This window comes from Trichomycterus rosablanca, chromosome 9, assembly GCF_030014385.1.
Source record: "Trichomycterus rosablanca isolate fTriRos1 chromosome 9, fTriRos1.hap1, whole genome shotgun sequence".
Taxonomy (NCBI): domain Eukaryota; kingdom Metazoa; phylum Chordata; class Actinopteri; order Siluriformes; family Trichomycteridae; genus Trichomycterus; species Trichomycterus rosablanca.
The window spans coordinates 3,020,962-3,043,689 of NC_085996.1; the positions used below are offsets into that span (position 1 = coordinate 3,020,962).

The 22,728-nt window shown below is 43.3% G+C and overlaps 1 protein-coding gene across 1 annotated transcript in view; it reads left to right on the forward strand.

Annotated features, from left to right (window-relative positions):
• The window catches only part of LOC134320311 (dynein axonemal heavy chain 8-like), a 77,174-nt gene that overhangs the window by 49,369 nt on the left and 5,077 nt on the right, over positions 1 to 22,728 (forward strand). Inside the window, exons 52-85 of the mRNA XM_063001671.1 lie at positions 2,946 to 3,192; positions 3,489 to 3,730; positions 4,802 to 4,942; positions 5,127 to 5,358; positions 6,068 to 6,210; positions 6,301 to 6,435; positions 6,513 to 6,635; positions 7,476 to 7,689; positions 8,248 to 8,357; positions 8,434 to 8,597; positions 9,701 to 9,893; positions 10,126 to 10,248; positions 10,326 to 10,456; positions 10,543 to 10,696; positions 11,291 to 11,455; positions 11,608 to 11,834; positions 12,447 to 12,565; positions 12,649 to 12,752; positions 12,832 to 13,008; positions 13,822 to 13,989; positions 14,080 to 14,295; positions 14,819 to 14,956; positions 16,018 to 16,145; positions 16,222 to 16,393; positions 16,779 to 16,934; positions 17,016 to 17,171; positions 17,655 to 17,837; positions 17,925 to 18,030; positions 18,924 to 19,176; positions 19,255 to 19,445; positions 20,536 to 20,657; positions 21,004 to 21,122; positions 22,073 to 22,275; positions 22,354 to 22,427. Coding sequence (XP_062857741.1) covers positions 2,946 to 3,192; positions 3,489 to 3,730; positions 4,802 to 4,942; positions 5,127 to 5,358; positions 6,068 to 6,210; positions 6,301 to 6,435; positions 6,513 to 6,635; positions 7,476 to 7,689; positions 8,248 to 8,357; positions 8,434 to 8,597; positions 9,701 to 9,893; positions 10,126 to 10,248; positions 10,326 to 10,456; positions 10,543 to 10,696; positions 11,291 to 11,455; positions 11,608 to 11,834; positions 12,447 to 12,565; positions 12,649 to 12,752; positions 12,832 to 13,008; positions 13,822 to 13,989; positions 14,080 to 14,295; positions 14,819 to 14,956; positions 16,018 to 16,145; positions 16,222 to 16,393; positions 16,779 to 16,934; positions 17,016 to 17,171; positions 17,655 to 17,837; positions 17,925 to 18,030; positions 18,924 to 19,176; positions 19,255 to 19,445; positions 20,536 to 20,657; positions 21,004 to 21,122; positions 22,073 to 22,275; positions 22,354 to 22,427 — 5,529 coding nt within the window. The remainder of the gene's footprint in view (positions 1 to 2,945; positions 3,193 to 3,488; positions 3,731 to 4,801; positions 4,943 to 5,126; positions 5,359 to 6,067; positions 6,211 to 6,300; positions 6,436 to 6,512; positions 6,636 to 7,475; positions 7,690 to 8,247; positions 8,358 to 8,433; positions 8,598 to 9,700; positions 9,894 to 10,125; positions 10,249 to 10,325; positions 10,457 to 10,542; positions 10,697 to 11,290; positions 11,456 to 11,607; positions 11,835 to 12,446; positions 12,566 to 12,648; positions 12,753 to 12,831; positions 13,009 to 13,821; positions 13,990 to 14,079; positions 14,296 to 14,818; positions 14,957 to 16,017; positions 16,146 to 16,221; positions 16,394 to 16,778; positions 16,935 to 17,015; positions 17,172 to 17,654; positions 17,838 to 17,924; positions 18,031 to 18,923; positions 19,177 to 19,254; positions 19,446 to 20,535; positions 20,658 to 21,003; positions 21,123 to 22,072; positions 22,276 to 22,353; positions 22,428 to 22,728) is intronic.

The following is a 22,728-nucleotide window of genomic DNA, read 5'->3' on the forward strand; positions in this document are numbered from 1 at the left end:
TATGTGTGTATGTGTGTGTGTATGTATGTGTGTATGTACAGTATATATATATATATATATATACTGTATATGTGTGTATGTGTGTGTATGTGTGTGTGTATGTATGTGTGTATGTACAGTATATATATATATATATATATATACTGTATATGTGTGTATGTGTGTGTATGTGTGTGTGTATGTATGTGTGTATGTGTGTGTGTATGTATGTGTGTATGTACAGTATATATATATATATATACTGTATATGTGTGTATGTGTGTGTGTATGTATGTGTGTATGTGTGTGTGTATGTACAGTATATATATATATATATATATATACTGTATATGTGTGTCTGTGTGTGTATGTGTGTGTGTATGTATGTGTGTATGTGTGTGTGTATGTATGTGTGTATGTACAGTATATATATATATATATATATACTGTATATGTGTGTATGTGTGTGTATGTGTGTGTGTATGTATGTGTGTATGTACAGTATATATATATATATATATATACTGTATATGTGTGTATGTGTGTGTATGTGTGTGTGTATGTATGTGTGTATGTGTGTGTGTATGTATGTGTGTATGTACAGTATATATATATATATATACTGTATATGTGTGTATGTGTGTGTGTATGTATGTGTGTATGTGTGTGTGTATGTACAGTATATATATATATATATATATATATATATACTGTATATGTGTGTCTGTGTGTGTATGTGTGTGTGTATGTATGTGTGTGTGTATGTATGTGTGTATGTACAGTATATATATATATATATATATATATATATATATACTGTATATGTGTGTGTGTGTATATGTGTGTGAGGATGTATGTGTGTATGTGTGTGTGTATGTATGTGTGTATGTACAGTATATATATATATATATATATATATATATATATATATACTGTATATGTGTGTCTGTGTGTGTATGTGTGTGTGTATGTATGTGTGTGTGTATGTATGTGTGTATGTACAGTATATATATATATATATATATATATATATATATACTGTATATGTGTGTCTGTGTGTGTATGTGTGTGTGTATGTATGTGTGTGTGTATGTATGTGTGTATGTACAGTATATATATATATATATATATATATATACTGTATATGTGTGTGTGTGTATATGTGTGTGAGGATGTATGTGTGTATGTGTGTGAGGATGTATGTGTGTATGTGTGTGTGTATGTACAGTATATATATATATATATATATATATATATACTGTATATGTGTGTCTGTGTGTGTATGTGTGTGTGTATGTATGTGTGTGTGTATGTATGTGTGTATGTGTGTGTGTATGTATGTGTGTATGTACAGTATATATATATATATATATATATACTGTATATGTGTGTCTGTGTGTGTATGTGTGTGTGTATGTATGTGTGTGTGTATGTATGTGTGTATGTACAGTATATATATATATATATATATACTGTATATGTGTGTGTGTGTATATGTGTGTGAGGATGTATGTGTGTATGTGTGTGAGGATGTATGTGTGTGTGTATGTATGTGTGTATGTACAGTATATATATATATATATATATACTGTATATGTGTGTGTGTGTATATGTGTGTGAGGATGTATGTGAGGATGTATGTGTGTATGTGTGTGTGTGTATATGTGTGTGAGGATGTATGTGTGTATGTATGTGTGTGTGTATGTGTGTATGTACAGTATATATATATATATATATATATTAGGGCTGTCGAAGTTAACGCGATAATAACGCATTAACGCGACCTCAATTTAACGCGATTAAAAAAATTAGTGCCATTAACGCAAATTCTAGTTCATGTTGAGACTTGACTGGTAGAACAAACGTTTTAATGTCGGACTTGCCACCGTTGTTCATTTGCGGTTTGTTAACATAATGTAACCGATCGTGGTAGTGATGCACTTGCATAATAAAGAAATAAATACACGCTATATTCACAAGTTGTCGGGAGCAGAACACTTTATTACACTTAATTAACTTCTTCTTCTGTACCGAATACCGGAAAGCTGAGTCGAGCACGTTAGTTCATGAACTATGGAAGCCCCAAAGGGTCAAAACACACTCACTTCGTGTAGAAACGTCCATCAAACCATCGTCACGATACAACCACAGACAAGTCTGATACAATAACTACGCCTTATCCCACCTAAAGCACCGCTGATCTACAATGTTTGCTGATGGAGAAATTCTAACCTACAATCTGACATTTACTGCCTAGTATGTGAGTGAATAAAACTCCCTTACAGTTTTCTCTTGTCCCAGCAGTTTTTAACATCAGTACATTTAGCATAAAATGTGTTCACCATTTTAATTGTAACATTTCACATAAAAATCCTTGTTTTCTATAACATTTACACAGATTTTTTTTTAATGCGATTAATCGCGATTAACTATATGAAATTCTGAGATTAATCGCGATTAAAAATTTTAATCGTTTGACAGCCCTAATATATATATATATACTGTATATGTGTGTGTGTGTATATGTGTGTGTGTATGTATGTGTGTATGTATGTGTGTGTGTATGTGTGTATGTACAGTATATATATATATATATATACTGTATATGTGTGTGTGTGTGTGTATATGTGTGTGAGGATGTATGTGTGTATGTACAGTATATATATATATATATATATACTGTATATGTGTGTGTGTGTATATGTGTGTGAGGATGCCAGGGCCTTGTTTACCCCCAGACATTGCCAGTAAAGTCTGTGTGCACCACTAGGGATTTGAACCCTGGATCCTGGCATAGTGGCCACCCAAGCGCCCATAAATAAATATACCGCCTCTATATGCATTAACTACTAATAACAAGCATCTAACTCACCCCACAGTCAGTTCCATTACATCAGTGAAACCAGAACCGATGATCATGACTACACTATAATCACCTGTTTACGTTTTGTAAATGTTTCCGGCAGTTATACGAGGCGTCGCGGGTGCGTCACGGCCTGATGACCCTCGGCCCGAGCGGAGCCGGAAAGACGACCGCCATTAACATCCTCATGCGCGCCATGACAGAGTGCGGCGCTGCTCACAGAGAGATGAGGATGAACCCCAAAGCCATCACCGCGCCCCAGATGTTCGGCCGTCTGGACGCCGCTACCAACGACTGGACCGACGGGATCTTCTCCACCCTGTGGAGGAAAACTCTCAGAACTAAAAAGGGTGAGCATGAGCTGGGTTTTAAAAACTCTTCCAAAGTTATCAGCCATTTGAAGGGCAGAGTGAACCATTGTTCTGGTCTGAAGTGAGAAAAATTAACAACTTCAGGCTTTAAAACCCCCAGGATTCTTTGCTGTATTTGAAGTAGCAGCATAAACCAGTACAAACACATAACTGCAGCTCATGTATTAAACATGACATTAATATTATTCAATTATTATCTTTAGGCTTTGTAAATGTTTTCACTCCCTCAGAATGAGCACTGCACACTGCACATCATGTATTTATTCTTTATTCAGGAGAAAACATCTGGATTGTGCTGGATGGGCCAGTAGACGCCATCTGGATCGAGAACCTGAACTCGGTGCTGGACGACAACAAAACTCTGACCCTGGCGAACGGTGACCGGATCCCTATGTCCCCGAGCTGTAAGCTGGTGTTTGAGGTGCACAACATGGACAATGCTTCTCCCGCTACCGTCTCCAGAGTGGGCATGGTGTTCATGAGCTCCTCCGCTCTCAGCTGGAGACCCATTCTGCAGGTTCTCATTTATAACTGCTAACTCTCACTTACTGCTTAGTCCTGATCAGGGTCAAGGGGGATTCAGATCCACCCAGGAAAAAAGCTAGATGCAAAGAAGAAATACCACATTGACAGACAGACTCAAACCTAGAGGGAATTTAGATCTGCTAATCCACCCACTGGCAAGTATTAAGAAGTAGGAAGAAAATAAGGATTCTGTGGGAAAGTGGATCTTATGATCTTAAGTTCTAATGGGCTGAAGGGATTCCTCATTACAGGCAGCTGTAGCCTAGCGTTTAGGTACTGGACCAGTAATCAGAAGGTTGCTGGTTCAAGCCCCACCACTGCCAGGTTGCCAGGGCCCTTAACCCTCATTTGCTTAGATTGTATACTGTCACAGTACTGTAAGTCGCTTTGGATAAAAGTGTCTGTGAAATACTGAAAATGTAAATGTACTGCTGCAATAGCGGCCTCTGCTGGCTGGTCGAGACACCGCATGACACAGATGGTGAATAGCGGAGAGCAGTGCGTGACTCTCAGTACGCCATACTGATCCCTGCCCACCTAATGCAGGTGAAAAGAAGTGGCTGCTACACATGTGTCGGAGGGGGCATGTGTTAGGTACTGTGCTCCTCAGTCAGGGTCGAGATTTACAGCAGTAGAGCAGATATTTATATGAGATATTTATACTACAGAGATACCATCAGCCAGAACCAAATTCCTTGTGTTTATCCGATAAATCTGATTCTGATTCTGAGATATAACTGGGGAATTGGATGTGATTAGATTTGGAGAAAAAGGGAAAGATGCAACCATGCTGCTGTAGAAATAAAGTCTCAAATAAAATAAAACATGATGTGTCGTTTTCCCTTGGTGGTTACAGTGCAGTCAAACTAAATAAAAATATAAATGTACAATATTTATTCTTCCGTAACAGGATTCCTTAACAGGTCTCACTCTCATCATCTGCTTAGTAAAATAAGGAATAATAATAATGAAGCTTTTTGTGACCAGTTATAAGTCTGGTTAATAACAATTCAAGCTGCAGTATATCAAAGTGTGTGTGTGTGTGTGTGTGTGTGTGTGTCAGGGCTGGACCAACAAGCGCAGTGCTCAGGAAGCTGACAGCCTGATGAGCCTGTATGATAAGATATTTGAAGATGCTTATATATTCATGAAACAAAACCTCAAGCCAAAAATGCAGCTCTTGGAGTGCAACTACGTTATGCAGGTAAACTACAGTCATGCAGTATGAAAGAGTGTGGTCAGTACTTCAGTACTTCATTATCAGCATCCAGATCAGTTTTAAATCTTTATTAATGATCATTACACTTGAATAATTACTCGGTTACTATTACGTTACTTTACTGCGCTGATACCCGTACTGGTGCTCACCACCTGACGTGTGTGTCCAGTCGGTAAACCTGCTGGAGGGTCTGATTCCTCCTAAAGATGCTGGAGGCACGTTGAGCAGCGAGCACCTGGAGCGCCTCTTCGTGTTCTGCATGATGTGGAGTCTGGGAGCTCTGCTGGAACTGGATGACCGGGACAAGATGGAGCTGTTCGTTCGCTCTCATGAAAGCAAGCTTGACCTGCCACCGACAGAGCCTGGCCAGACCATGTTCGAGTACATGGTCAATCAGAACGGCAAGTTTACCACATCGACTTAATAAAGCTGGAGGCAACAGGTATTCCTGGTGTTTTTGGGACTGTGGGGTATTTTGGTGATTGGAATCGTGTCTCTGCTTCCGGAAGCAGATCAGGGAACAAACGACTGCGTCCAGCCTAATAAAAAATGAGCCCTCACTATTAGGGATGTAACGATGCACCACGAGACAGTTAAAAATCCATTCACATGTGTAACGATTCAAATCGGTTTACATGTACAGTATAATGAATCGATATTGACTTTAAGCAGCAGAGGGCGCTGGTGCTATTCACCTCGCCTGGTTGAAGTCACTACAGGGTTGCCAGGTTCAGAATGTATTTATGTGAGGATACTTTCTTTATTTGTATCATTTATGTATTTATTTAATGTGGGGTTTGTTTTAAAATTTCATTTCAGCTTTTTTACACAAAAAGGGAAACGTGCAGCATTGTTTTGCATAGTTTGCACCTACCTCAGAAATAAAAGGACTTTCATTATTTAGATAAATAAAAGATAAGCACAAATGCAGTATTTTTTATTTTTTTTTAAAGAGAATAATAAAAGGAAAATTTGTCTTCAATTTAATTTTGTTTAAAACAATCTGGAAAAATTCGTATCGTGAATCGCATCGTGGGTAGTGTATCGTTACATCCCTACTCATTATTGCTGATTATTTGCAGCCTATAAAGTGGATTTTTTTTATTTCAGGTGACTGGGATCACTGGAGTAAATACGTCGTGCAGTACGTCTACCCCACAGACTCGGCACCAGACTACACGTCCATTCTCGTTCCCAACGTGGACAACACCAGAACGAGCTTCCTGATTGAGGCCATCGCAAAACAGCGCAAGGTCGTCACATATCTAACTGCTGGAACACACGTGGACTGTGTGTCTCTGACCCTTGATTAGAAATTTTGTGTGTGTGTGTGTTGTGCTTAGGCTGTTCTCCTCACCGGTGAACAGGGGACTGCCAAGACGGTCATGATTAAGGCCTACACGAAGAAATACAACCCTGAGATGGATCTGTTCAAATCCATGAACTTCTCCTCCGCCACGGAGCCGATCATGTTCCAGGTGAAGGAAAGGAAGGAGATGCAGTAAAACTCACCATTACCGATGACTGATTCTGATTAACGCCGTTCTGATTACAGCGGGCAGTAGAGAGTTACATAGAGAAGCGGCTGGGCAGCACATACGGACCCCCCGGCAGACGGAGACTGACCGTTTTTATTGATGACATCAACATGCCTGTCGTCAATGAATGGGGAGATCAGGTCGGAAAATTAAACATCGATACAAATATACACCGATCAGCCATAACATTAAAACCACCTCACTGTCCATTTTATCAGCTCCACTGACCACATAGAAGCACTTTGTTTTTAACCTGCTTTCACCCTGTTTTACAATGGTCAGGACCCCCACAGAGCAGCTATTATTTAGGTGGTGGATCATTCTCAGCACTGCAGTGACACTGACATGGTGGTGGTGTGTTAGTGTGTGTTGTGCTGGTATGAGTGGATCAGACACAGCAGCACTGCTGGAGTTTTTAAACACCGTGTCCACTCACTGTCCACTCTATCAGACACTCCTACCTAGTCGGTCCACCTTGTAGATGTAAAGTCAGAGACGATCGCTCATCTATTGCTGCTGTTTGAGTCGCTCATCTTCTAGACCTTCATCAGCGGTCACAGGACGCCGCCCACGGGGCGCTCTTGGCTGGATATTTTTGGTTGGTGGACGATTCTCAGTCCAGCAGTGACAGTGAGGTGTTTTAAAACTCCAGCAGCGCCGCTGTGTCTGATCCACTCATACCTGCACACCACCACCATGTCAGTGTCACCATGAGAATCATCCACCACCTAAATAATACCTGCTCTGTGGGGGTCCTGACAAAGCATGTAGACAAACAGATGGACTACAGTCAGTAATTGTAGAACTGCAAAGTGCTTCTATATGGTAAGTGGAGCTGATAAAATGGACAGAGTGTAGAAACAAGGAGGTGGTTGGAGTTAAAGTCCAGTTTAATTGTTGTTTGTCCAGTAATGGTGATAAGAAGTGGAGGCCACACAGTCTATAAATAATCTGTAATATTTCATGTTTTTTTTCTGTAGATCACAAATGAAATAGTGCGTCAGACGATGGAGATGTCGGGCATGTACAGTCTGGATAAACCCGGTGATTTCACCACCATAACAGACGTTCAGATGATGGCCGCCATGATCCATCCCGGCGGTGGCAGGAACGATATTCCTCAGAGACTGAAGAGACAGTTCACAGTGTTTAACTGCACGCTTCCGGCCAACTCCTCCATCGACATGATCTTCGGTAATAATCACGTCGGTACTGCGCTCGGTCAGGAGTGAAATATGATGGGGTAACTGGATACGACTAGATTGGGAGGAACACTGGGGCAAAATGTGGGGATGTTTTGGTGTTTTTAGCTGCTTTACACTGATTGCTGATGTAACCGAGCGTCTTTAATGTTTACTGAGTCTATAAAGAAAGAAATCAACTGAACACAGACAAACTATTTAGAGCAGAAAACTTTACTGGTTTGTTCTTTTTGAGGTGCAGCACAGAGACGATCACGTGTGTAGAGAAACACACTTTTACATTCATTATGGATCCACAAAGGGACAAAATGCACTTAATACGTAAAACACACATCAAACACGGTCAGGTAGTGAAGTCTCGTAGGTTAATGTAATTACTGTAAGATTGCTAGGATGCCTTATACTGCACATTTCACGATCCGTGCTGTGATTTTCACGGTCTGAATTAGGCAGGACCTTAATTATTCATTATTAGTGGGTTCTGTCTTTCTTTTTCATGCCAAACCTTTGAAGCTGTTTCACAGAGAACTGACCAGTACTTTTCTATTAGGAATTATTGGCTGTGGATATTTCCATCAGTGTCGAGGATTTACACCAGAGATCTCTGACACTGTACAGCGTCTCGTACCCGCTTCCCGGATTCTCTGGCAATGGACCAAGGTAAAATGCATCGTTAGTAAAATGATCACTCCCTGTGAGGTGAAAGAGTCCAAACCTCTCCTGCACTGTGTTACAGGGGAAGATGTTGCCCACTCCATCAAAGTTTCACTACTTCTTCAACCTAAGAGATCTGTCCAGGATTTGGCAGGGCATGCTGAAGATCAGAGCAGAAGAGTGTGAGACAGTCGCCACCCTCCTGTCCTTGTTCAAGTGTGAATGCACTCGAGTCATCGCAGACCGGTAAGGTGTCTGTCTGGCTGTCTGTCTTTCTGTCTGTCTATCTATCTCTCTCTATCTATCTATCTATCTATTTGTCTATCTGTCCGTCCGTCTATCTATCTCTCTCTGTCTGTCTGTCTACCTGTCTGTCTGTCTATCTGTCCGTCCGTCCGTCTATCTATCTCTCTCTGTCTGTCTATCTCTCTGTCTATCTATCTATCTATTTGTCTATCTGTCCGTCCGTCTATCTATCTCTCTCTGTCTGTCTATCTATCTATCTATCTATCTAGGGTCTATCTATCTGTCTATCTATCTGTCTGTCTGTCTATCTATCTCTGTCTGTCTGTCTATCTATCTCTCTGTCTATCTGTCTATCTATCTATCTATCTATTTGTCTATCTGTCCGTCCGTCTATCTATCTCTCTCTGTCTGTCTGTCTACCTATCTATCTATCTATCTATCTATCTATCTATCTATCTATCTATCTATCTATCTATCTATCTATCTATCTATCTATCCGTCCGTCTATCTATCTCTCTCTGTCTGTCTGTCTATCTCTCTGTCTATCTATCTATCTATTTGTCTATCTGTCCGTCCGTCTATCTATCTCTCTCTGTCTGTCTGTCTATCTATCTATCTATCTATCTATCTATCTATCTATCTATCTATCTATCTATCTATCTATCTATCTATTTGTCTATCTGTCCGTCCGTCTATCTATCTCTCTCTGTCTGTCTGTCTATCTATCTATCTATCTATCTATCTATCTATCTATCTATCTATCTATCTATCTATCTATCTATCTATCTATCTATCTATCTATCTATCTATCTTTCTATTTGTCTGTCTATCTATCTCTCTGTCTGTCTGTCTATCTCTCTGTCTATCTATCTGTCTGTCTGTCTGTCTATCTATCTATCTATCTATCTATCTATCTATCTATCTATCTATCTATCTATCTATCTATCTATCTTTCTATTTGTCTGTCTATCTATCTCTCTGTCTGTCTGTCTATCTCTCTGTCTATCTATCTAGGGTCAATCTATCTGTCTATCTATCTGTCTGTCTGTCTGTCTGTCTGTCTGTCTGTCTATCTATCTAATGACTAGCTGTGTGTATTCCAGGTTTGTGTGTGAGGAGGATAAGCACTGGTTCGAGAAGTCTATAGCCCAGGTCATTCAGGAACACGTGGATCCTGCTTTGGTGCCACACCTCCACCCCGACCCTTACTTTGTGGACTTCCTGAGAGAGGCTCCAGAGCCTACAGGAGAGGAGGCTGATGACGCCTGTCTCGACGCTCCCAAAATCTATGAACTGGTACGTTTATTTTAAAACATGGTCCTGACCTGGTCTCAGCTGGGCTGTAATGAGAGCTGATTAAATACACCAGCAGCTCCTGCTGTCTGCTCGAGGTTCCTCCAGGACATTGCATGATGCTCCATACACAGTAAAGCACCTGGCCGGTGTCACAGATCAGCCAGGCACATGTGGGAAGGGACGAGGGCTAGTATAAATCTTACACACATCACACTTCTGCTATATTTCCCAGGTGCCGGACTTCCAGTTCCTGTCGGAGAGACTGCGGTTCTATCAGAGCCAGTATAACGAGGCTGTTCGGGGCTCACATCTGGACCTGGTCTTCTTTACTGATGCCATGACCCACCTCATCAAGGTCAGTGTAAAGTTCTGACCACAGCTCAGCCTTTAAACCCAGAGTTTATAAAAACTGCTAGTTTCTCTCGGCCGCAGATCTCCCGCATCATCAGGACCGATGGAGGAAGCGCTCTGCTGGTGGGAGTGGGAGGGTCGGGCAAGCAAAGCCTTTCACGGCTCGCGTCGTACATCGCCGGTTACAGGATATTCCAGATTACACTCACTAGGTGAGACGGCGTAGTTCCCTGGGTTGAGTGATTTGCAGAATATCAGTGATTCTGCACTTTTTACATCTTTATCCTGTATCACTCAGAACCTATAACATCAGCAACCTGATGGATGACCTGAAAGTGCTGTTCAGAACGGCCGGCGCTGAAGGAAAAGGCGTCACGTTCATCTTCACGGACAACGAGATAAAAGACGAGGCCTTCCTAGAGTACCTTAACAATGTTTTGTCATCTGGAGAGGTGAAGCAGCTTCACTAATCACTAATAACTAAGTCCCTACCGATTCACGGACGTGAGAATGGCGCCATGGACCGTGAAATGAGCCGTTCCCCGTGTAATATGTAATTTGCTGTGAAATTTAAAATGTACGGTTTAGCGATTTACCATTTTTTATTCACGTGCAGTACAAATGCATCAAGATTACTGGTTAATCCGCACTGTGAGGCGCCCTAGTGTAACCGAGCGTCTTTAGAGTTTGATGATCACGTGTGTAGAGAAACACACTTTCGATTATGGAATCCACAAAGGGACAAAATGCGCTCATTATCAGCAAACAACATCACAGAAAAGTCTCTTACACTAGCAGTCCTACGGCAATTCAGTTTGCAATGAGTTAGTCAAAATGACCAAGATGTGGAACACGGACAAGAGCTTTAATATTTAAATTAATGACATTTTTAATTAATGACATAAATTAATGAAAGACTGTAAAGACGTCCGTAAAATGAAGCACATTTCCCAGTGAATTTAGTCGAGCCCTAGTAATACGGATCATTTCTGCGGAAGTAAAAACACACTGCACTTGATATTCACTTTCTCATGTTTCTCCTCTAGGTCTCGAACCTTTTTGCTCGTGATGAACTGGACGAGATAACACAGAATCTCATCCCCGTAATGAAAAAGGAGACGCCCCGAGTGCCGCCCACCTTTGATAATCTGTATGAATACTTCATCTCCCGGGCCAAAAAGAACCTCCATGTGGTGCTGTGTTTTTCCCCGGTGAGTCTCACCCCTCTGTTTGATGCTCTTCATTTTATTCTCTCAGAATGTGAGTCAGATTCACTCACAGTAAAAGAGCAGTTACAGAAATCGTTGTAATTTTAAGACTGAAGTGAATTAACACGCTTCATAATGTGGAATATTTTGATCAGGTGGGGGAGAAGTTCCGCTCCCGCTCTCTGAAGTTCCCCGGACTGATATCCGGATGCACCATGGACTGGTTCACCCCGTGGCCGAGTGAAGCCCTGATGGCCGTGTCCCAGTATTTCCTCTCGGACTTCCACATGGTCTGTTCGCCTGAGGTGAAGACTGCGGTGGTCCAGACTATGGCCGTCTATCACGACAGAGTCTCCTCCACCTGCGAGAGCTACTTTGAGAGGTACCGTACTGTACTTAGAGATACAGCCATGTTAGAGAACCTCAGTTTTATAGACACTAAGTCACCCAAACTAGTAAAGAGGGTCAAGACGAGGATCAAACCCAGGTCCTCGGGGCATATTTTGCTGCCTCATCAATCGAATCTCACAGTGATGACGTCTAACATTCATTTAAAGGGAATTTATTTAATGGGTTAAGGGCCTTGTTCAAGGGCCCAACAGTGGCTGCACGACAGAGCCTGGATTTGCATTGACAGTCATTGACTGGTAGCCCAAAGCTCTATCCACTAGGCTCCCACTGTCCCTTGTACCTTATATCAAGGGTTTAACCTATGCTGTTATCTTTTAACTTAACGGGCACAAATTCCCACAGGCATACTGTAATATCAGAGTCATTTGAAGCGCTTTATTAGAGAATCGGCTATTGTTCTAGCTAAACAGCTCATTGTCAGGTGTCCAGATACCTTTGGTCATACCAATTCCACTTATACCAAAAGGTATTCATGTATAATCGAGCTGAATTCATGAAATCTGTCCCTTTCTTTTGCTACAGATCAGGTTTTGTGGTCCAAAGTCTGGAATCAACCTTTCTGTTCCTCTTTCTTTTTATTCAGATTCAGACGAAGGGCCCACGTCACCCCGAAATCCTACCTGTCCTTCATCAATGGATACAAAACCCTCTATACAGAGAAGCACACCCACATCAACACTCTTGTTGAGCGCATGAATGTCGGTAGGGACAAGGCCAGTACATTTGTAATGTGTTTTGTGTGTGTACGAGTGTGTTTGAGTGATCAAGCCCTGCTCGTTTCCCAGGTCTAGCCAAGCTAATGGAAGCCAGCGAATCCGTCGCGCAGCTGTCCAGAGACCTGGTGGTGAAGGAGCAGGAGCTGGCGTTGGCCTCGGCCCGAGCCGACAAGGTACATCATTCGATCAGAACTGAGCAGAGCGTTTTCACTTTGCTAGATCGATCGTGAGCTCATGGACTTGGTCGTGCAGGTCCTCAAGGAGGTGACTGTGAGCGCCGAGGCCGCCTCTGTGGTCAAAAACGAGGTGCAGGTGGTGAAGGATAAAGCGCTGAAGATCGTGGAGGAAATCGAGAAGGAAAAAGGTGTGGCAGAGCTGAAGCTGCAGGCGGCTGAACCTGCACTCATGAAAGCTGAGGCGGCTTTAAACGTGAGTTCCAAAAACTGATGTAGCAGCTCAAAAGTATTTGGACACCTGACCATGGGCTTGTCAGACCTCCCATTTTAAAAACACACAGTGGCGTCTGATCTATTCAGCTAGAACGACAGCGGCTTTTCTAATAAAGCCTCTTTAAATGACTTTGAAATACAGAATGCCTGTGGGAATTTGTGCCCGTTCAGTCGAAAGATGACAGCGTTTGTATGGCTCGGCACATGAATTCGATAATTAAAAGAAGTGTCCAAATACTTTTGTACTATATATACAAACCTGAAGAAGTGAGATCCAAGAGTTACCTCTCTTTAAATTTTAATGACAGAAGAAACCTAAAATAGAAATAAGCAGGAAACGCTTATAGGTGCTTATAAAACGATTTCTGAAGCACAATGCTAAGTGAGACCCAACCTGCCACGCCCACACAGGCCGACAGAAAGCGTAGTTCTCTCTGAACTAAACTTCAAAGCATTTTCTGCGCCTCATTAAAGGTTCCTCACTACCTGAGAAGCACCGTCTAACAGCGTACCTCTGACTGACTGGCTTTGCCCTCTGAATTATTTGCTAGATCTCCTGCTAGCGCTCTCTAACTTTTGTCATTAACTCAGTTGATACAGGGTAGAGTCGTTCTGGGTCTTTGATTCTGTTTTATGAGTTGACTTGTTCGGTTCCCTGCCGAGTGTGTGTGGTTCTGTTTGTGTGGCCTGTCCTTTCTACCCTTGTCCTGTCCTGTTCACTGGAACGACTGTAGGATCTGAAACCACTATATCCTAGATTTGTAAATCGTTTTTGACCTCGTGTCTTTAACAGACCATCAAACCGGCCGATATCGCAACAGTGAGGAAACTGTCCAAGCCACCACATTTAATCATGAGAATTATGGACTGCTGTCTGCTTCTCTTCCGCAAGAAGCTGGACCCCGTCGTCATGGATCCAGAGAGGCACTGCCTTAAGCCCTCCTGGAGCGAAGCCATGAAGGTAAAATCCCTGAAACACCGTGCAGGACCTCACGAGATCTGATGGTTCTAATGAGACTAATGATACGAGTCTCCTCTCTTCACCCCTAAGCTGATGAGCGGCGGCGGCTTCCTGACGTCACTGCAGCAGTTTCCTAAGGACACGATAACCGAAGAGACGATGGAGCTGCTGGAGCCGTACTTCCAGATGGAGGATTACACGCTGGAGAACGCCAGTAAAGTGTGCGGAAACGTGGCGGGTCTGCTGTCCTGGACACAGGCTATGGCCACCTTCTTCAGCATCAACAAGGAGGTGCTGCCACTGAAGGTAAAACACGAGAGCCGGACCCACAGAAATCACTTCAAAATACATACGGTGGTTTATTAATCATGGATATATACAATCTATACGATTAAAAACTCAAAGATTAAAGGCTTTTCTTACAGGTCTCACTTTTGTGTGTTGTGTGATTATAAATATGGACATGCTGAGGCAGCAAGACTAAAATCACTGCCAGTCATTAGACTCCTAAATTGTGAGCTGGAGTGGTGCAGGGGGTTTGATTTTGGGCTACGATCGCAAATTTAATTTTCATTAACCTCGAGACAGGAATACCCTGAACTCGGTGCCAGTCCATTGCAGAGCAGGGTGCCAGTCCCAGATCTCAGCTGTGATGGGCGAGCGTAATATACGATACCCCTGCACCTAAATGTAACGTGTGATGTTCACTTCTGGTTCATCAGCGGCAAAAGCACATTCGTTACCAGCATCCCAACACACACACACACACACAAGACTCTTCTCTAACTTTATTAGTAACACTGGCATATCCTGCCTTCTTCCTACCCAGGCTAATCTCAGCGTTCAGGAGAACAGGCTAACGGCAGCTAATAAGGAACTGGCTAACGCTCAGGCCCAGCTGGATGAAAAGCAGGCAGAGCTGGACATGGTGCTGGCCAAATTCGAAGCAGCCATGAAGGAGAAGCAGGTACGTCCTCTTCTACTGGTGACTGGTGCATCATACATCAGTTTTAACTGTAGATACTGGGATTTTCATCTCAACAGATCAAGCACTCAGTGTGTGTATGTGTGTGTGTGTGTGTGTGTGTGTGTGTGAGCGCTTCCTACCTAATCAGTCCATCTACCTGCACTAAAATTCACTGTAGCCAATCAGACTGCAGTTACCACCTTAAATTTCCAGTCACCAGTCAGACTCCACTTCAGACACTCAACGTCAGTCGGTTCTGGGCGTGGCGTTGAGTTTTAAAGACGTTGAGTTTCGAGGTATTTTCCCCCATAAGGATGTTTGGGGAACCTGTTAATGCGTCCATGGTCCCGGTGAGCTGCAGATATTTTAGTCTCATGTAAAATAATGAGGTTGTTTTTGACTCTTAAACACTGAAAATAACACAAATATAATATAAACACACTGAAATACAATTACTAACTGTTAAAAATGCAATAAAAGCTGCACTTTAGCTTTACTTTATTGTTTTGTTATGCTTTTTAATGAGTGGAGAGAACTTATGAGCAGTAATAATGAAGAGAGGTTTAGTGTTTTTATGTTGTTCTTTTAATACATTAAGTTAAGAGTTTTAGACTCTGGGAGAAGCTGATTCTGATTCTCACCATTTCTCAGAAGCTGGAGCTGTAACACAAAGTGAAACAGGAAGGAGAATCATGTGGAGCTGTAACCCTGGATCTGACGCTTATTCCACACTAATGCAGATTCAGCTCATGTTCACATGACATCTTACCACACCGCTCAAGCCAAGCGCTGATCAAAGCACACGTTGAGTTTGAGGGAAACGTTGAGTTTAAGGGTACAAATTTCTCAAAGAAGGCCGTCGAGTTTCAGATTTTGAGTTTAGGGGACGTACAGTTACAAGGTACCACAGTACTAACATTAGCTGTTGATCCAAGTCCACATTCCCTAATACCCGGGGCCCAATCAGAGCATTTCGTGGCCTTTTTATTTCACAAATCACTGTGTGTGTAAACGTGCATCTAATGCTTACGAGACACTGGAATAACGTTAACTGTTTTCAGGATCTGCTGAACGACGCCGAATCGTGCAGAAATAAAATGCAGACGGCCTCCGCTCTGATCGACGGGCTGAGCGGGGAGAAAGTGCGCTGGACCGAGCAGAGCAGAGAGTTCACCTCACAGATCAGCAGGCAGGTTTCTCTCAGTCTCTCCACGGCTCCTGGGGTCGAACCGAGGTTCACGTGTCTGTCTCTGCTCTGCTCTCAGGCTGGTTGGAGACGTCCTGCAGCTGACCGGCTTCCTGTCCTACTGTGGTCCGTTCAACCAACAGTTCCGTAACATGCTGCTGAAGGAGATCTGGGAGGCCGAGCTCACGAAGAAGAACATTCCCTTCACTGAAAACCTGAACCTGATCTCCATGCTGGTGGACCAGCCCACAGTAGGATTTTATTTAACATCCTGGTCTTAATACCACCTACATGATGTGGGATTTAGTCCTAGATACTCAGTTCTGGTTACAGTGCTGGTACTGGTGCTTTATCTAAAGCGACTTAGAGTAGAGTGACAGTACAGTCTCAGCAATTAAGGGTTAAGGGCCTTGCTAAAGGGCCCAACAGCAGCAATCTGGCAAAGGTGGGGCTTGAACCAGCAAGCTTATGATTGGATGAATCCAAAACAAAACAGTAAATGTTCTGAGTGTAAAGAGAAGCCCTGATTAATCAGTAGTCAGTACTGATGCCTGATGAGAGTGGGATCAGTGAAGGCTGTTGATGGAATGTTGATGGAAGACCCTCACAGGTGGTATCTTCTCCCCCCTCGTTCAGATCAGCGAGTGGAATCTGCAGGGCCTTCCGGGTGATGACCTGTCGGTGCAGAACGGCATCATTGTCACCAAAGCTACCCGCTTCCCCCTCCTCATCGACCCCCAGACTCAGGGCAAGGCTTGGATCAAGAAGAAGGAGAAAGCCAACGAGCTCCAGGTCAGATCCGTGGCTCAGGCTAGCTAACGTCAGCACTAGGTACACGACATGATGCTAACGAACGCTCCGTATCGTTCCAAGGTCACGTCTCTGAATCACAAGTACTTCCGCACCCATCTGGAGGACAGCCTGTCCCTGGGTCGCCCTCTGCTCATCGAGGATGTACCCGAGGAGCTGGACCCAGCGCTGGATAACGTGCTGGAGAAGAACTTCATCAAGTCTGGATCCTCCTACAAGGTGAGCGTTACATTTACATTTCCGGAATTTAGCAAAAGCGACTTACAGTCTGAGCAATTGAGGGTTTAGGGCCTTGCTTAAGGGCCAAACAGTGGCAGTGGTAGGGTTTGAACCAGCGACCTTCTGCTTACTAGTCCAGTACCTTAACCACTTGGCTACAACCGCCCTACATGTCAATCATTTCTATCACATTTCATCCAAAGGCCCTTACAATTATGACTGAATACAGTTTGAGCATTTAAGGATTAAGGGCCTTGCTTAGGGGCCCAACAGTGGCAGCCTGGTGATGATGGGGCTTAAACAGACAACCGTATGATTACTAGTCCAGTACCTTAATCACTGAACTACCACTGCCCATGCATGTAAATAAATAAACAATGAATGGATTAATCACAGGGCAGATGTAGGTGGGTACCAGAGCTTTTACATCAGGACGTGCCTGCATATCCTGTTCAGTGTTAACCGAAACACTGCGTACGACAGGTTAAAGTCGGAGACAAAGAGATCGACGTGATGGACGGCTTCCAACTCTACATCGCCACCAAGCTGCCCAACCCGTCCTACACGCCCGAGGTCTGTGCCAAAACCTCCATCATCGACTTCACCGTGACCATGAAGGGCCTGGAGAACCAGCTGCTGGGCAGAGTCATCCTGACCGAGAAATACGTACGTCTGCACACGTTTCACGTCATCCCTTACATTCCTTTCAGTGATAAATAATGAGCCGGTCCATCACTGACTGATGTTACACAGGAACTGGAGGCTGAGAGGCTGAATCTGATGCAGGACGTCACGGCCAACAAGAGGAAGATGAAAGAGCTGGAGGATAATTTGCTTTACAAGCTCAGCACCACAAAAGGTGCGTATATAAGACCATACCAAAATAATAATTTAGTATTTAGTCATGAAGTCATGAGTATATTCATGTATTCATCTGTAACAGATCAGGTCTAACAACCGCTACTGTAACGTGGCGGAATGAATTTACCATGTCGGGCTTAGTGGGTAGCACTGTCGCCTCACAGCAAGAAGGTCCTGGGTTTGATCCCCAGGTAGAGCGGTCTGGGTCCTTTCTGTGTGGAGTTTGCATGTTCTCCCCATGCCTGCGTAGGTTTCCACCGGGAGCTCCGGTTTCCTCCCACAGTACAAAGACGTGCAAGTGAGGTGAACTGGAGATACAAAATTGTTCATGACTGTGTTTGATATTAAACCTGTGAACTGATGAATGAAGTGCGTCAAACATGATGTTAAAATCCTCATAAATAAATAAAGAGTCATGTCCTTCTGTGTTGCTATGCTGGCTGACAGAGGGGGCACGGAGGCGCAGATGATTGATGTGTCCAGCTCTCTGCTGGCATGGGAAACCAGCATGGTCTCAGCAATGAAAAGTTAAAAAGTTATTTATTTAATTTACTTTCTTTTCTTAGTTTTTTGGGAGTAAACTAACACGTCAACCAAGGAGTAGATCTGGCCCAAACAAGAAATACAGCTTATTTTTACCCAAGTATTTAGACTCAAAGTAAACTCAGACAAATGGTTGAGCAGACCATTAAAGGGTTAATAATGTGCTGACTGGACACAACTGTGATTCTTACAAATATCACAATTACCGGTTGAACTTGAGTAAACTTACTGGTCCATGTAGCACAAGGTCACCGTAAGTTATTTGAGTAAGTAATAAAGAAACTTTTAGAGGTCTTGTAAATGAAAATAGACTTGTTGTTTAGTCCACCCCCGTCTCTGTCTGTTCAGGCTCTCTGGTCGACGACGAGTCCATGATCGGGATCTTGAGAGTCACTAAGGAAACAGCAGCGGAGGTGAGCGAGAAGCTCAACGTGGCCACCGAGACGGAGACGAAGATCCTCGCCGCTCAGGAGGAGTACCGTCCCGCGGCGTCCCGCGGCAGCATCCTCTACTTCCTCATCACAGAGATGAGCATGGTCAACGTCATGTACCAGACCTCGCTCGCCCAGTTCCTCAGGATCTTCGACCTCTCCATGTCGAGGTGCCGTTAACCCCGCACCTCCATCTGTAACCACTTTATTATGAGTGCGTATTTTAATTATGAGTGAATCTTTTCCAGGTCAGAAAAAACCCCCCTGACCCAGAAGCGCATCGCTAACATCATCGACTGTCTGACGTACGAGGTGTTCAGATACACGGTCCGAGGCCTGTACGAGAATCACAAGTTCATCTTCACTCTGCTGCTGGCTCTCAAGATCGATCTGCAGAAGGGCAACATCAAGCACAGCGAGTTCCAGATTCTTATTAAAGGTGCCACCTGAGACAGAAAGCTACAGCACACGAGGGAATATTTATCCCTCTGTCTCTTTAACTTTCTAATTTAATGCCCTAAACTCATTTTTAACTCGCACAGGGCAAATTAACACTGTAAACACGGTAAAAACAACACAAAGCAGGCGATGCTGTCCTGACAGGATATAAAAGGAGCATTGATGAGTTCTTATAGAAGATTGTATGCAGTAGTAGACCTAGAGCTGAACTCTTTTGGAAGTAACATGTTTTCATTGCTGTAATGTTTAAACCTGACGATACTGTGACGGTATTGTAGGACCATTCCGCCGAATCGGTGCCATTTCTGTCCCCAGGAATCTTTAAAATGCATTTATATATTTATTTATTTATATTTATATATATATATATATAATATATATACTGTATATGCATTGTCTCCCTTTTTCTCCCAACTTTAAGTGCGAGAACGAAGCCAACCCACGCCCCCTCCGACACGTGGGCAGCAGCCGTATGCATCTCATCACCTACACTTTGACGAGTGCAGTGCGGATCAGCACTGTGTACGGAGAGACACACCCTGATCAGCGCACTCTCTCCCAGTCTCTGTGCAGGTGCCATCAATCAGTCAGCAGAGGTCGTAGTTGCATCAGTTATGAGAGAGTCCCTATCCGGGTTAATATCCCACCCCTATATGAACAACAGGCCAATCGTTGTCCATGTGGCTGCTCAGCCCAGCCGGCAGGCAGAGCCGAGACTCGATACGATGTATGTGAGATCCCAGCTCTGGTGTCCTAGCGCGTGTTTTTACCGCTGCGCCACCTGAGCGGCCTTAAAATGCATTTTTAATTAAGCAAAATATCCTGCACATTGATTTAATAACGAGTTCGGGAGATATAATTTAAAACGTTCATTAAAACTCCCTACAACACTGAAAAAGTAGTATTTCTTCATGTCCCCACTTTGACACGACAGCTTACAGTGAAATATAAGGATTAATGGTTGTGGATCCCTCTGATGTTTGGAGCCAGGTTCAGTTTATCAGAGCAGAACTGAGAACATTTCACAGTGATTGTTTATCTGAATTTTGTTTCACTCTCTCTGTTTAAAGGTGGTGCCGCCCTGGATCTCAAAGCTTGTCCTCGTAAACCCTTCCGCTGGATTCTGGACATGACATGGCTGAACCTGGTTGAGCTGAGCAAACTGCCCCAGTTCACCAACATCATGAGCCAGGTCAGTAACATCCTGTAAAATGTGCTTTATAATATAATAACTTCTAATGGCAAATTCACCAAAAAATGTGCAGATAGAAAAATGATTTAAACAAATATGAACACTTGTTTGAAAGCTGTGGTCAGAGCTCAGGGTCAGTCATTGTACCAAGAGATTTAAGGGCCCTACTAAAGGGATTTAAACTCACAGCCTTCCAGTTGATACCCAAAGCTTGCTTTTTACTCTGACACACTGTAGCCTATGAATAATGATGATTACACATTTGTGTTGAGTTTTATTGGCATACAGTTAATAAATAGTATTATTATATTGATGTTTATGCACACGTTCCTGTTCATACACAAAGGTGTCCCGGAATGAAAAGGGCTGGAAGGCGTGGTTCGATATGGACGCACCAGAGGACGCAGTGATTCCCGATGGTTATAATGATTCACTGGAGATCTTCCACAAATTACTGCTTATCAGGTACAATATCAGTCGTCTAAGGGTACGATTCTTCTCCCTCTGGCTGCTGCAAATTAATTTGATGCCAAAAGTTTTACATCAAGAGTTACATCAACTCAAGACATCATCAAAAAGCATCATCAGCCGTGCAATCATTGTAAAATTTAGCAGAATGCACCTCATTTTACTTGGAAGATGGGTCTGGGTCTGGATCAGGTCTGATTCTGTGTTTTAAGTAAATGGGCTCATTCAGATACATGAGCTCTGATTTGCTCATGATGGTTAATGCCATTACTCCAAACCAGAGAAAAGTTCAGCTCTCCTTACTCCTGATATTAATAATGTATTTATTTTTATGACTTCAGATGGGGTGACCTTAAAGATGCTGTAGATCTTAAATCTAAATCTACTTTTTTTATTTTCTCCCATTTTTCTCCCGATTTAGCATAGCAAATTAGTCTTCCACCGCTGGGGATCCCGACTGCGTCCGAGGAGGGTATATTCGCCTGTCCCATGCCCCCTCTGACGCGTGCACAGTCCCTTAACCCCTTCTTATTTGCCCACGCCTCAGTGGATTGGCACATGAGGCCGGATATCACGCGCCTCGGGCTACTTATCAGGGTCCTTACACAGCATCGAAGACCTCGCCTACTTTTTAGTCCCGTCTTTTCCCACACAACAGACTTCGATTGCCAATTTTGTCTCACATTTGTGCCCGCTAGAGTCCCAGCACTGGTGTGCTAGCGGAATATATCGCTGTGCCACCCGGGTGCCCTAAATCTACTTTTGTGATAGTTTCAGTGTTTATTAACAGAACCATTCATTAAATTGCTTTCTCAGTTAAAAAGAGGATGAAAATTAATCACCGCTTGTGATTAACCATGTGTGGATCATTACAGTATCAGCAGACCAGGACTTTTAAAGCACCACCATTGTGAATGAAGTGAATTTAAACAAATGTCATGTGACAGATCCTGGAGTCCAGATCGCACGCTGTCTCAGGCCAGGAGCTACGTAGGGCACGCATTGGGCACGAGGTTCGCCCAGTCTGTTATTCTCAATCTGGAGGCAACGTGGGGGGAGAGCGACCCTCGTACCCCTCTGATCTGCTTCCTCTCCATGGGCTCGGATCCAACCAACCAGATAGAAGCTCTCTCCAAGAAACTCAGACTCGGTAATAAAGCCGTAACTAATTACAGTGGAGCAAAAAGTGGAGGACTGTTTTTTACTGTATGTTGGGTTGCTTGTTTAGAATGCAGAGCTATATCTATGGGACAGGGACAGGAAGTGCATGCGAGGAGGCTGGTGCAGATGTCCATCGCACAGGTACCAACACTACCTACAGAGACGTTTATTATATTCAGAAATTAAATCCTGTGTAAATAAGATTTAATCACACTAAAGATAAGTCTGAGAACTGGTATAGGGTACTGGGGTTCCAGTCTCAGTGATGCTATAGGCTGACAGGGTGTCTGCACATACATGATTGGCTGTGTCTGAGGGAGGAGGGATAGAAGGAAGTCCTTGCACCCAGTATGCGGTCTGTGAAACCGGACCTGCCGTGACCCTGACCTGGCATAGCCATGACTAAAGCATTTCTGTATGGAGCAAACATCAAGTCTTATTT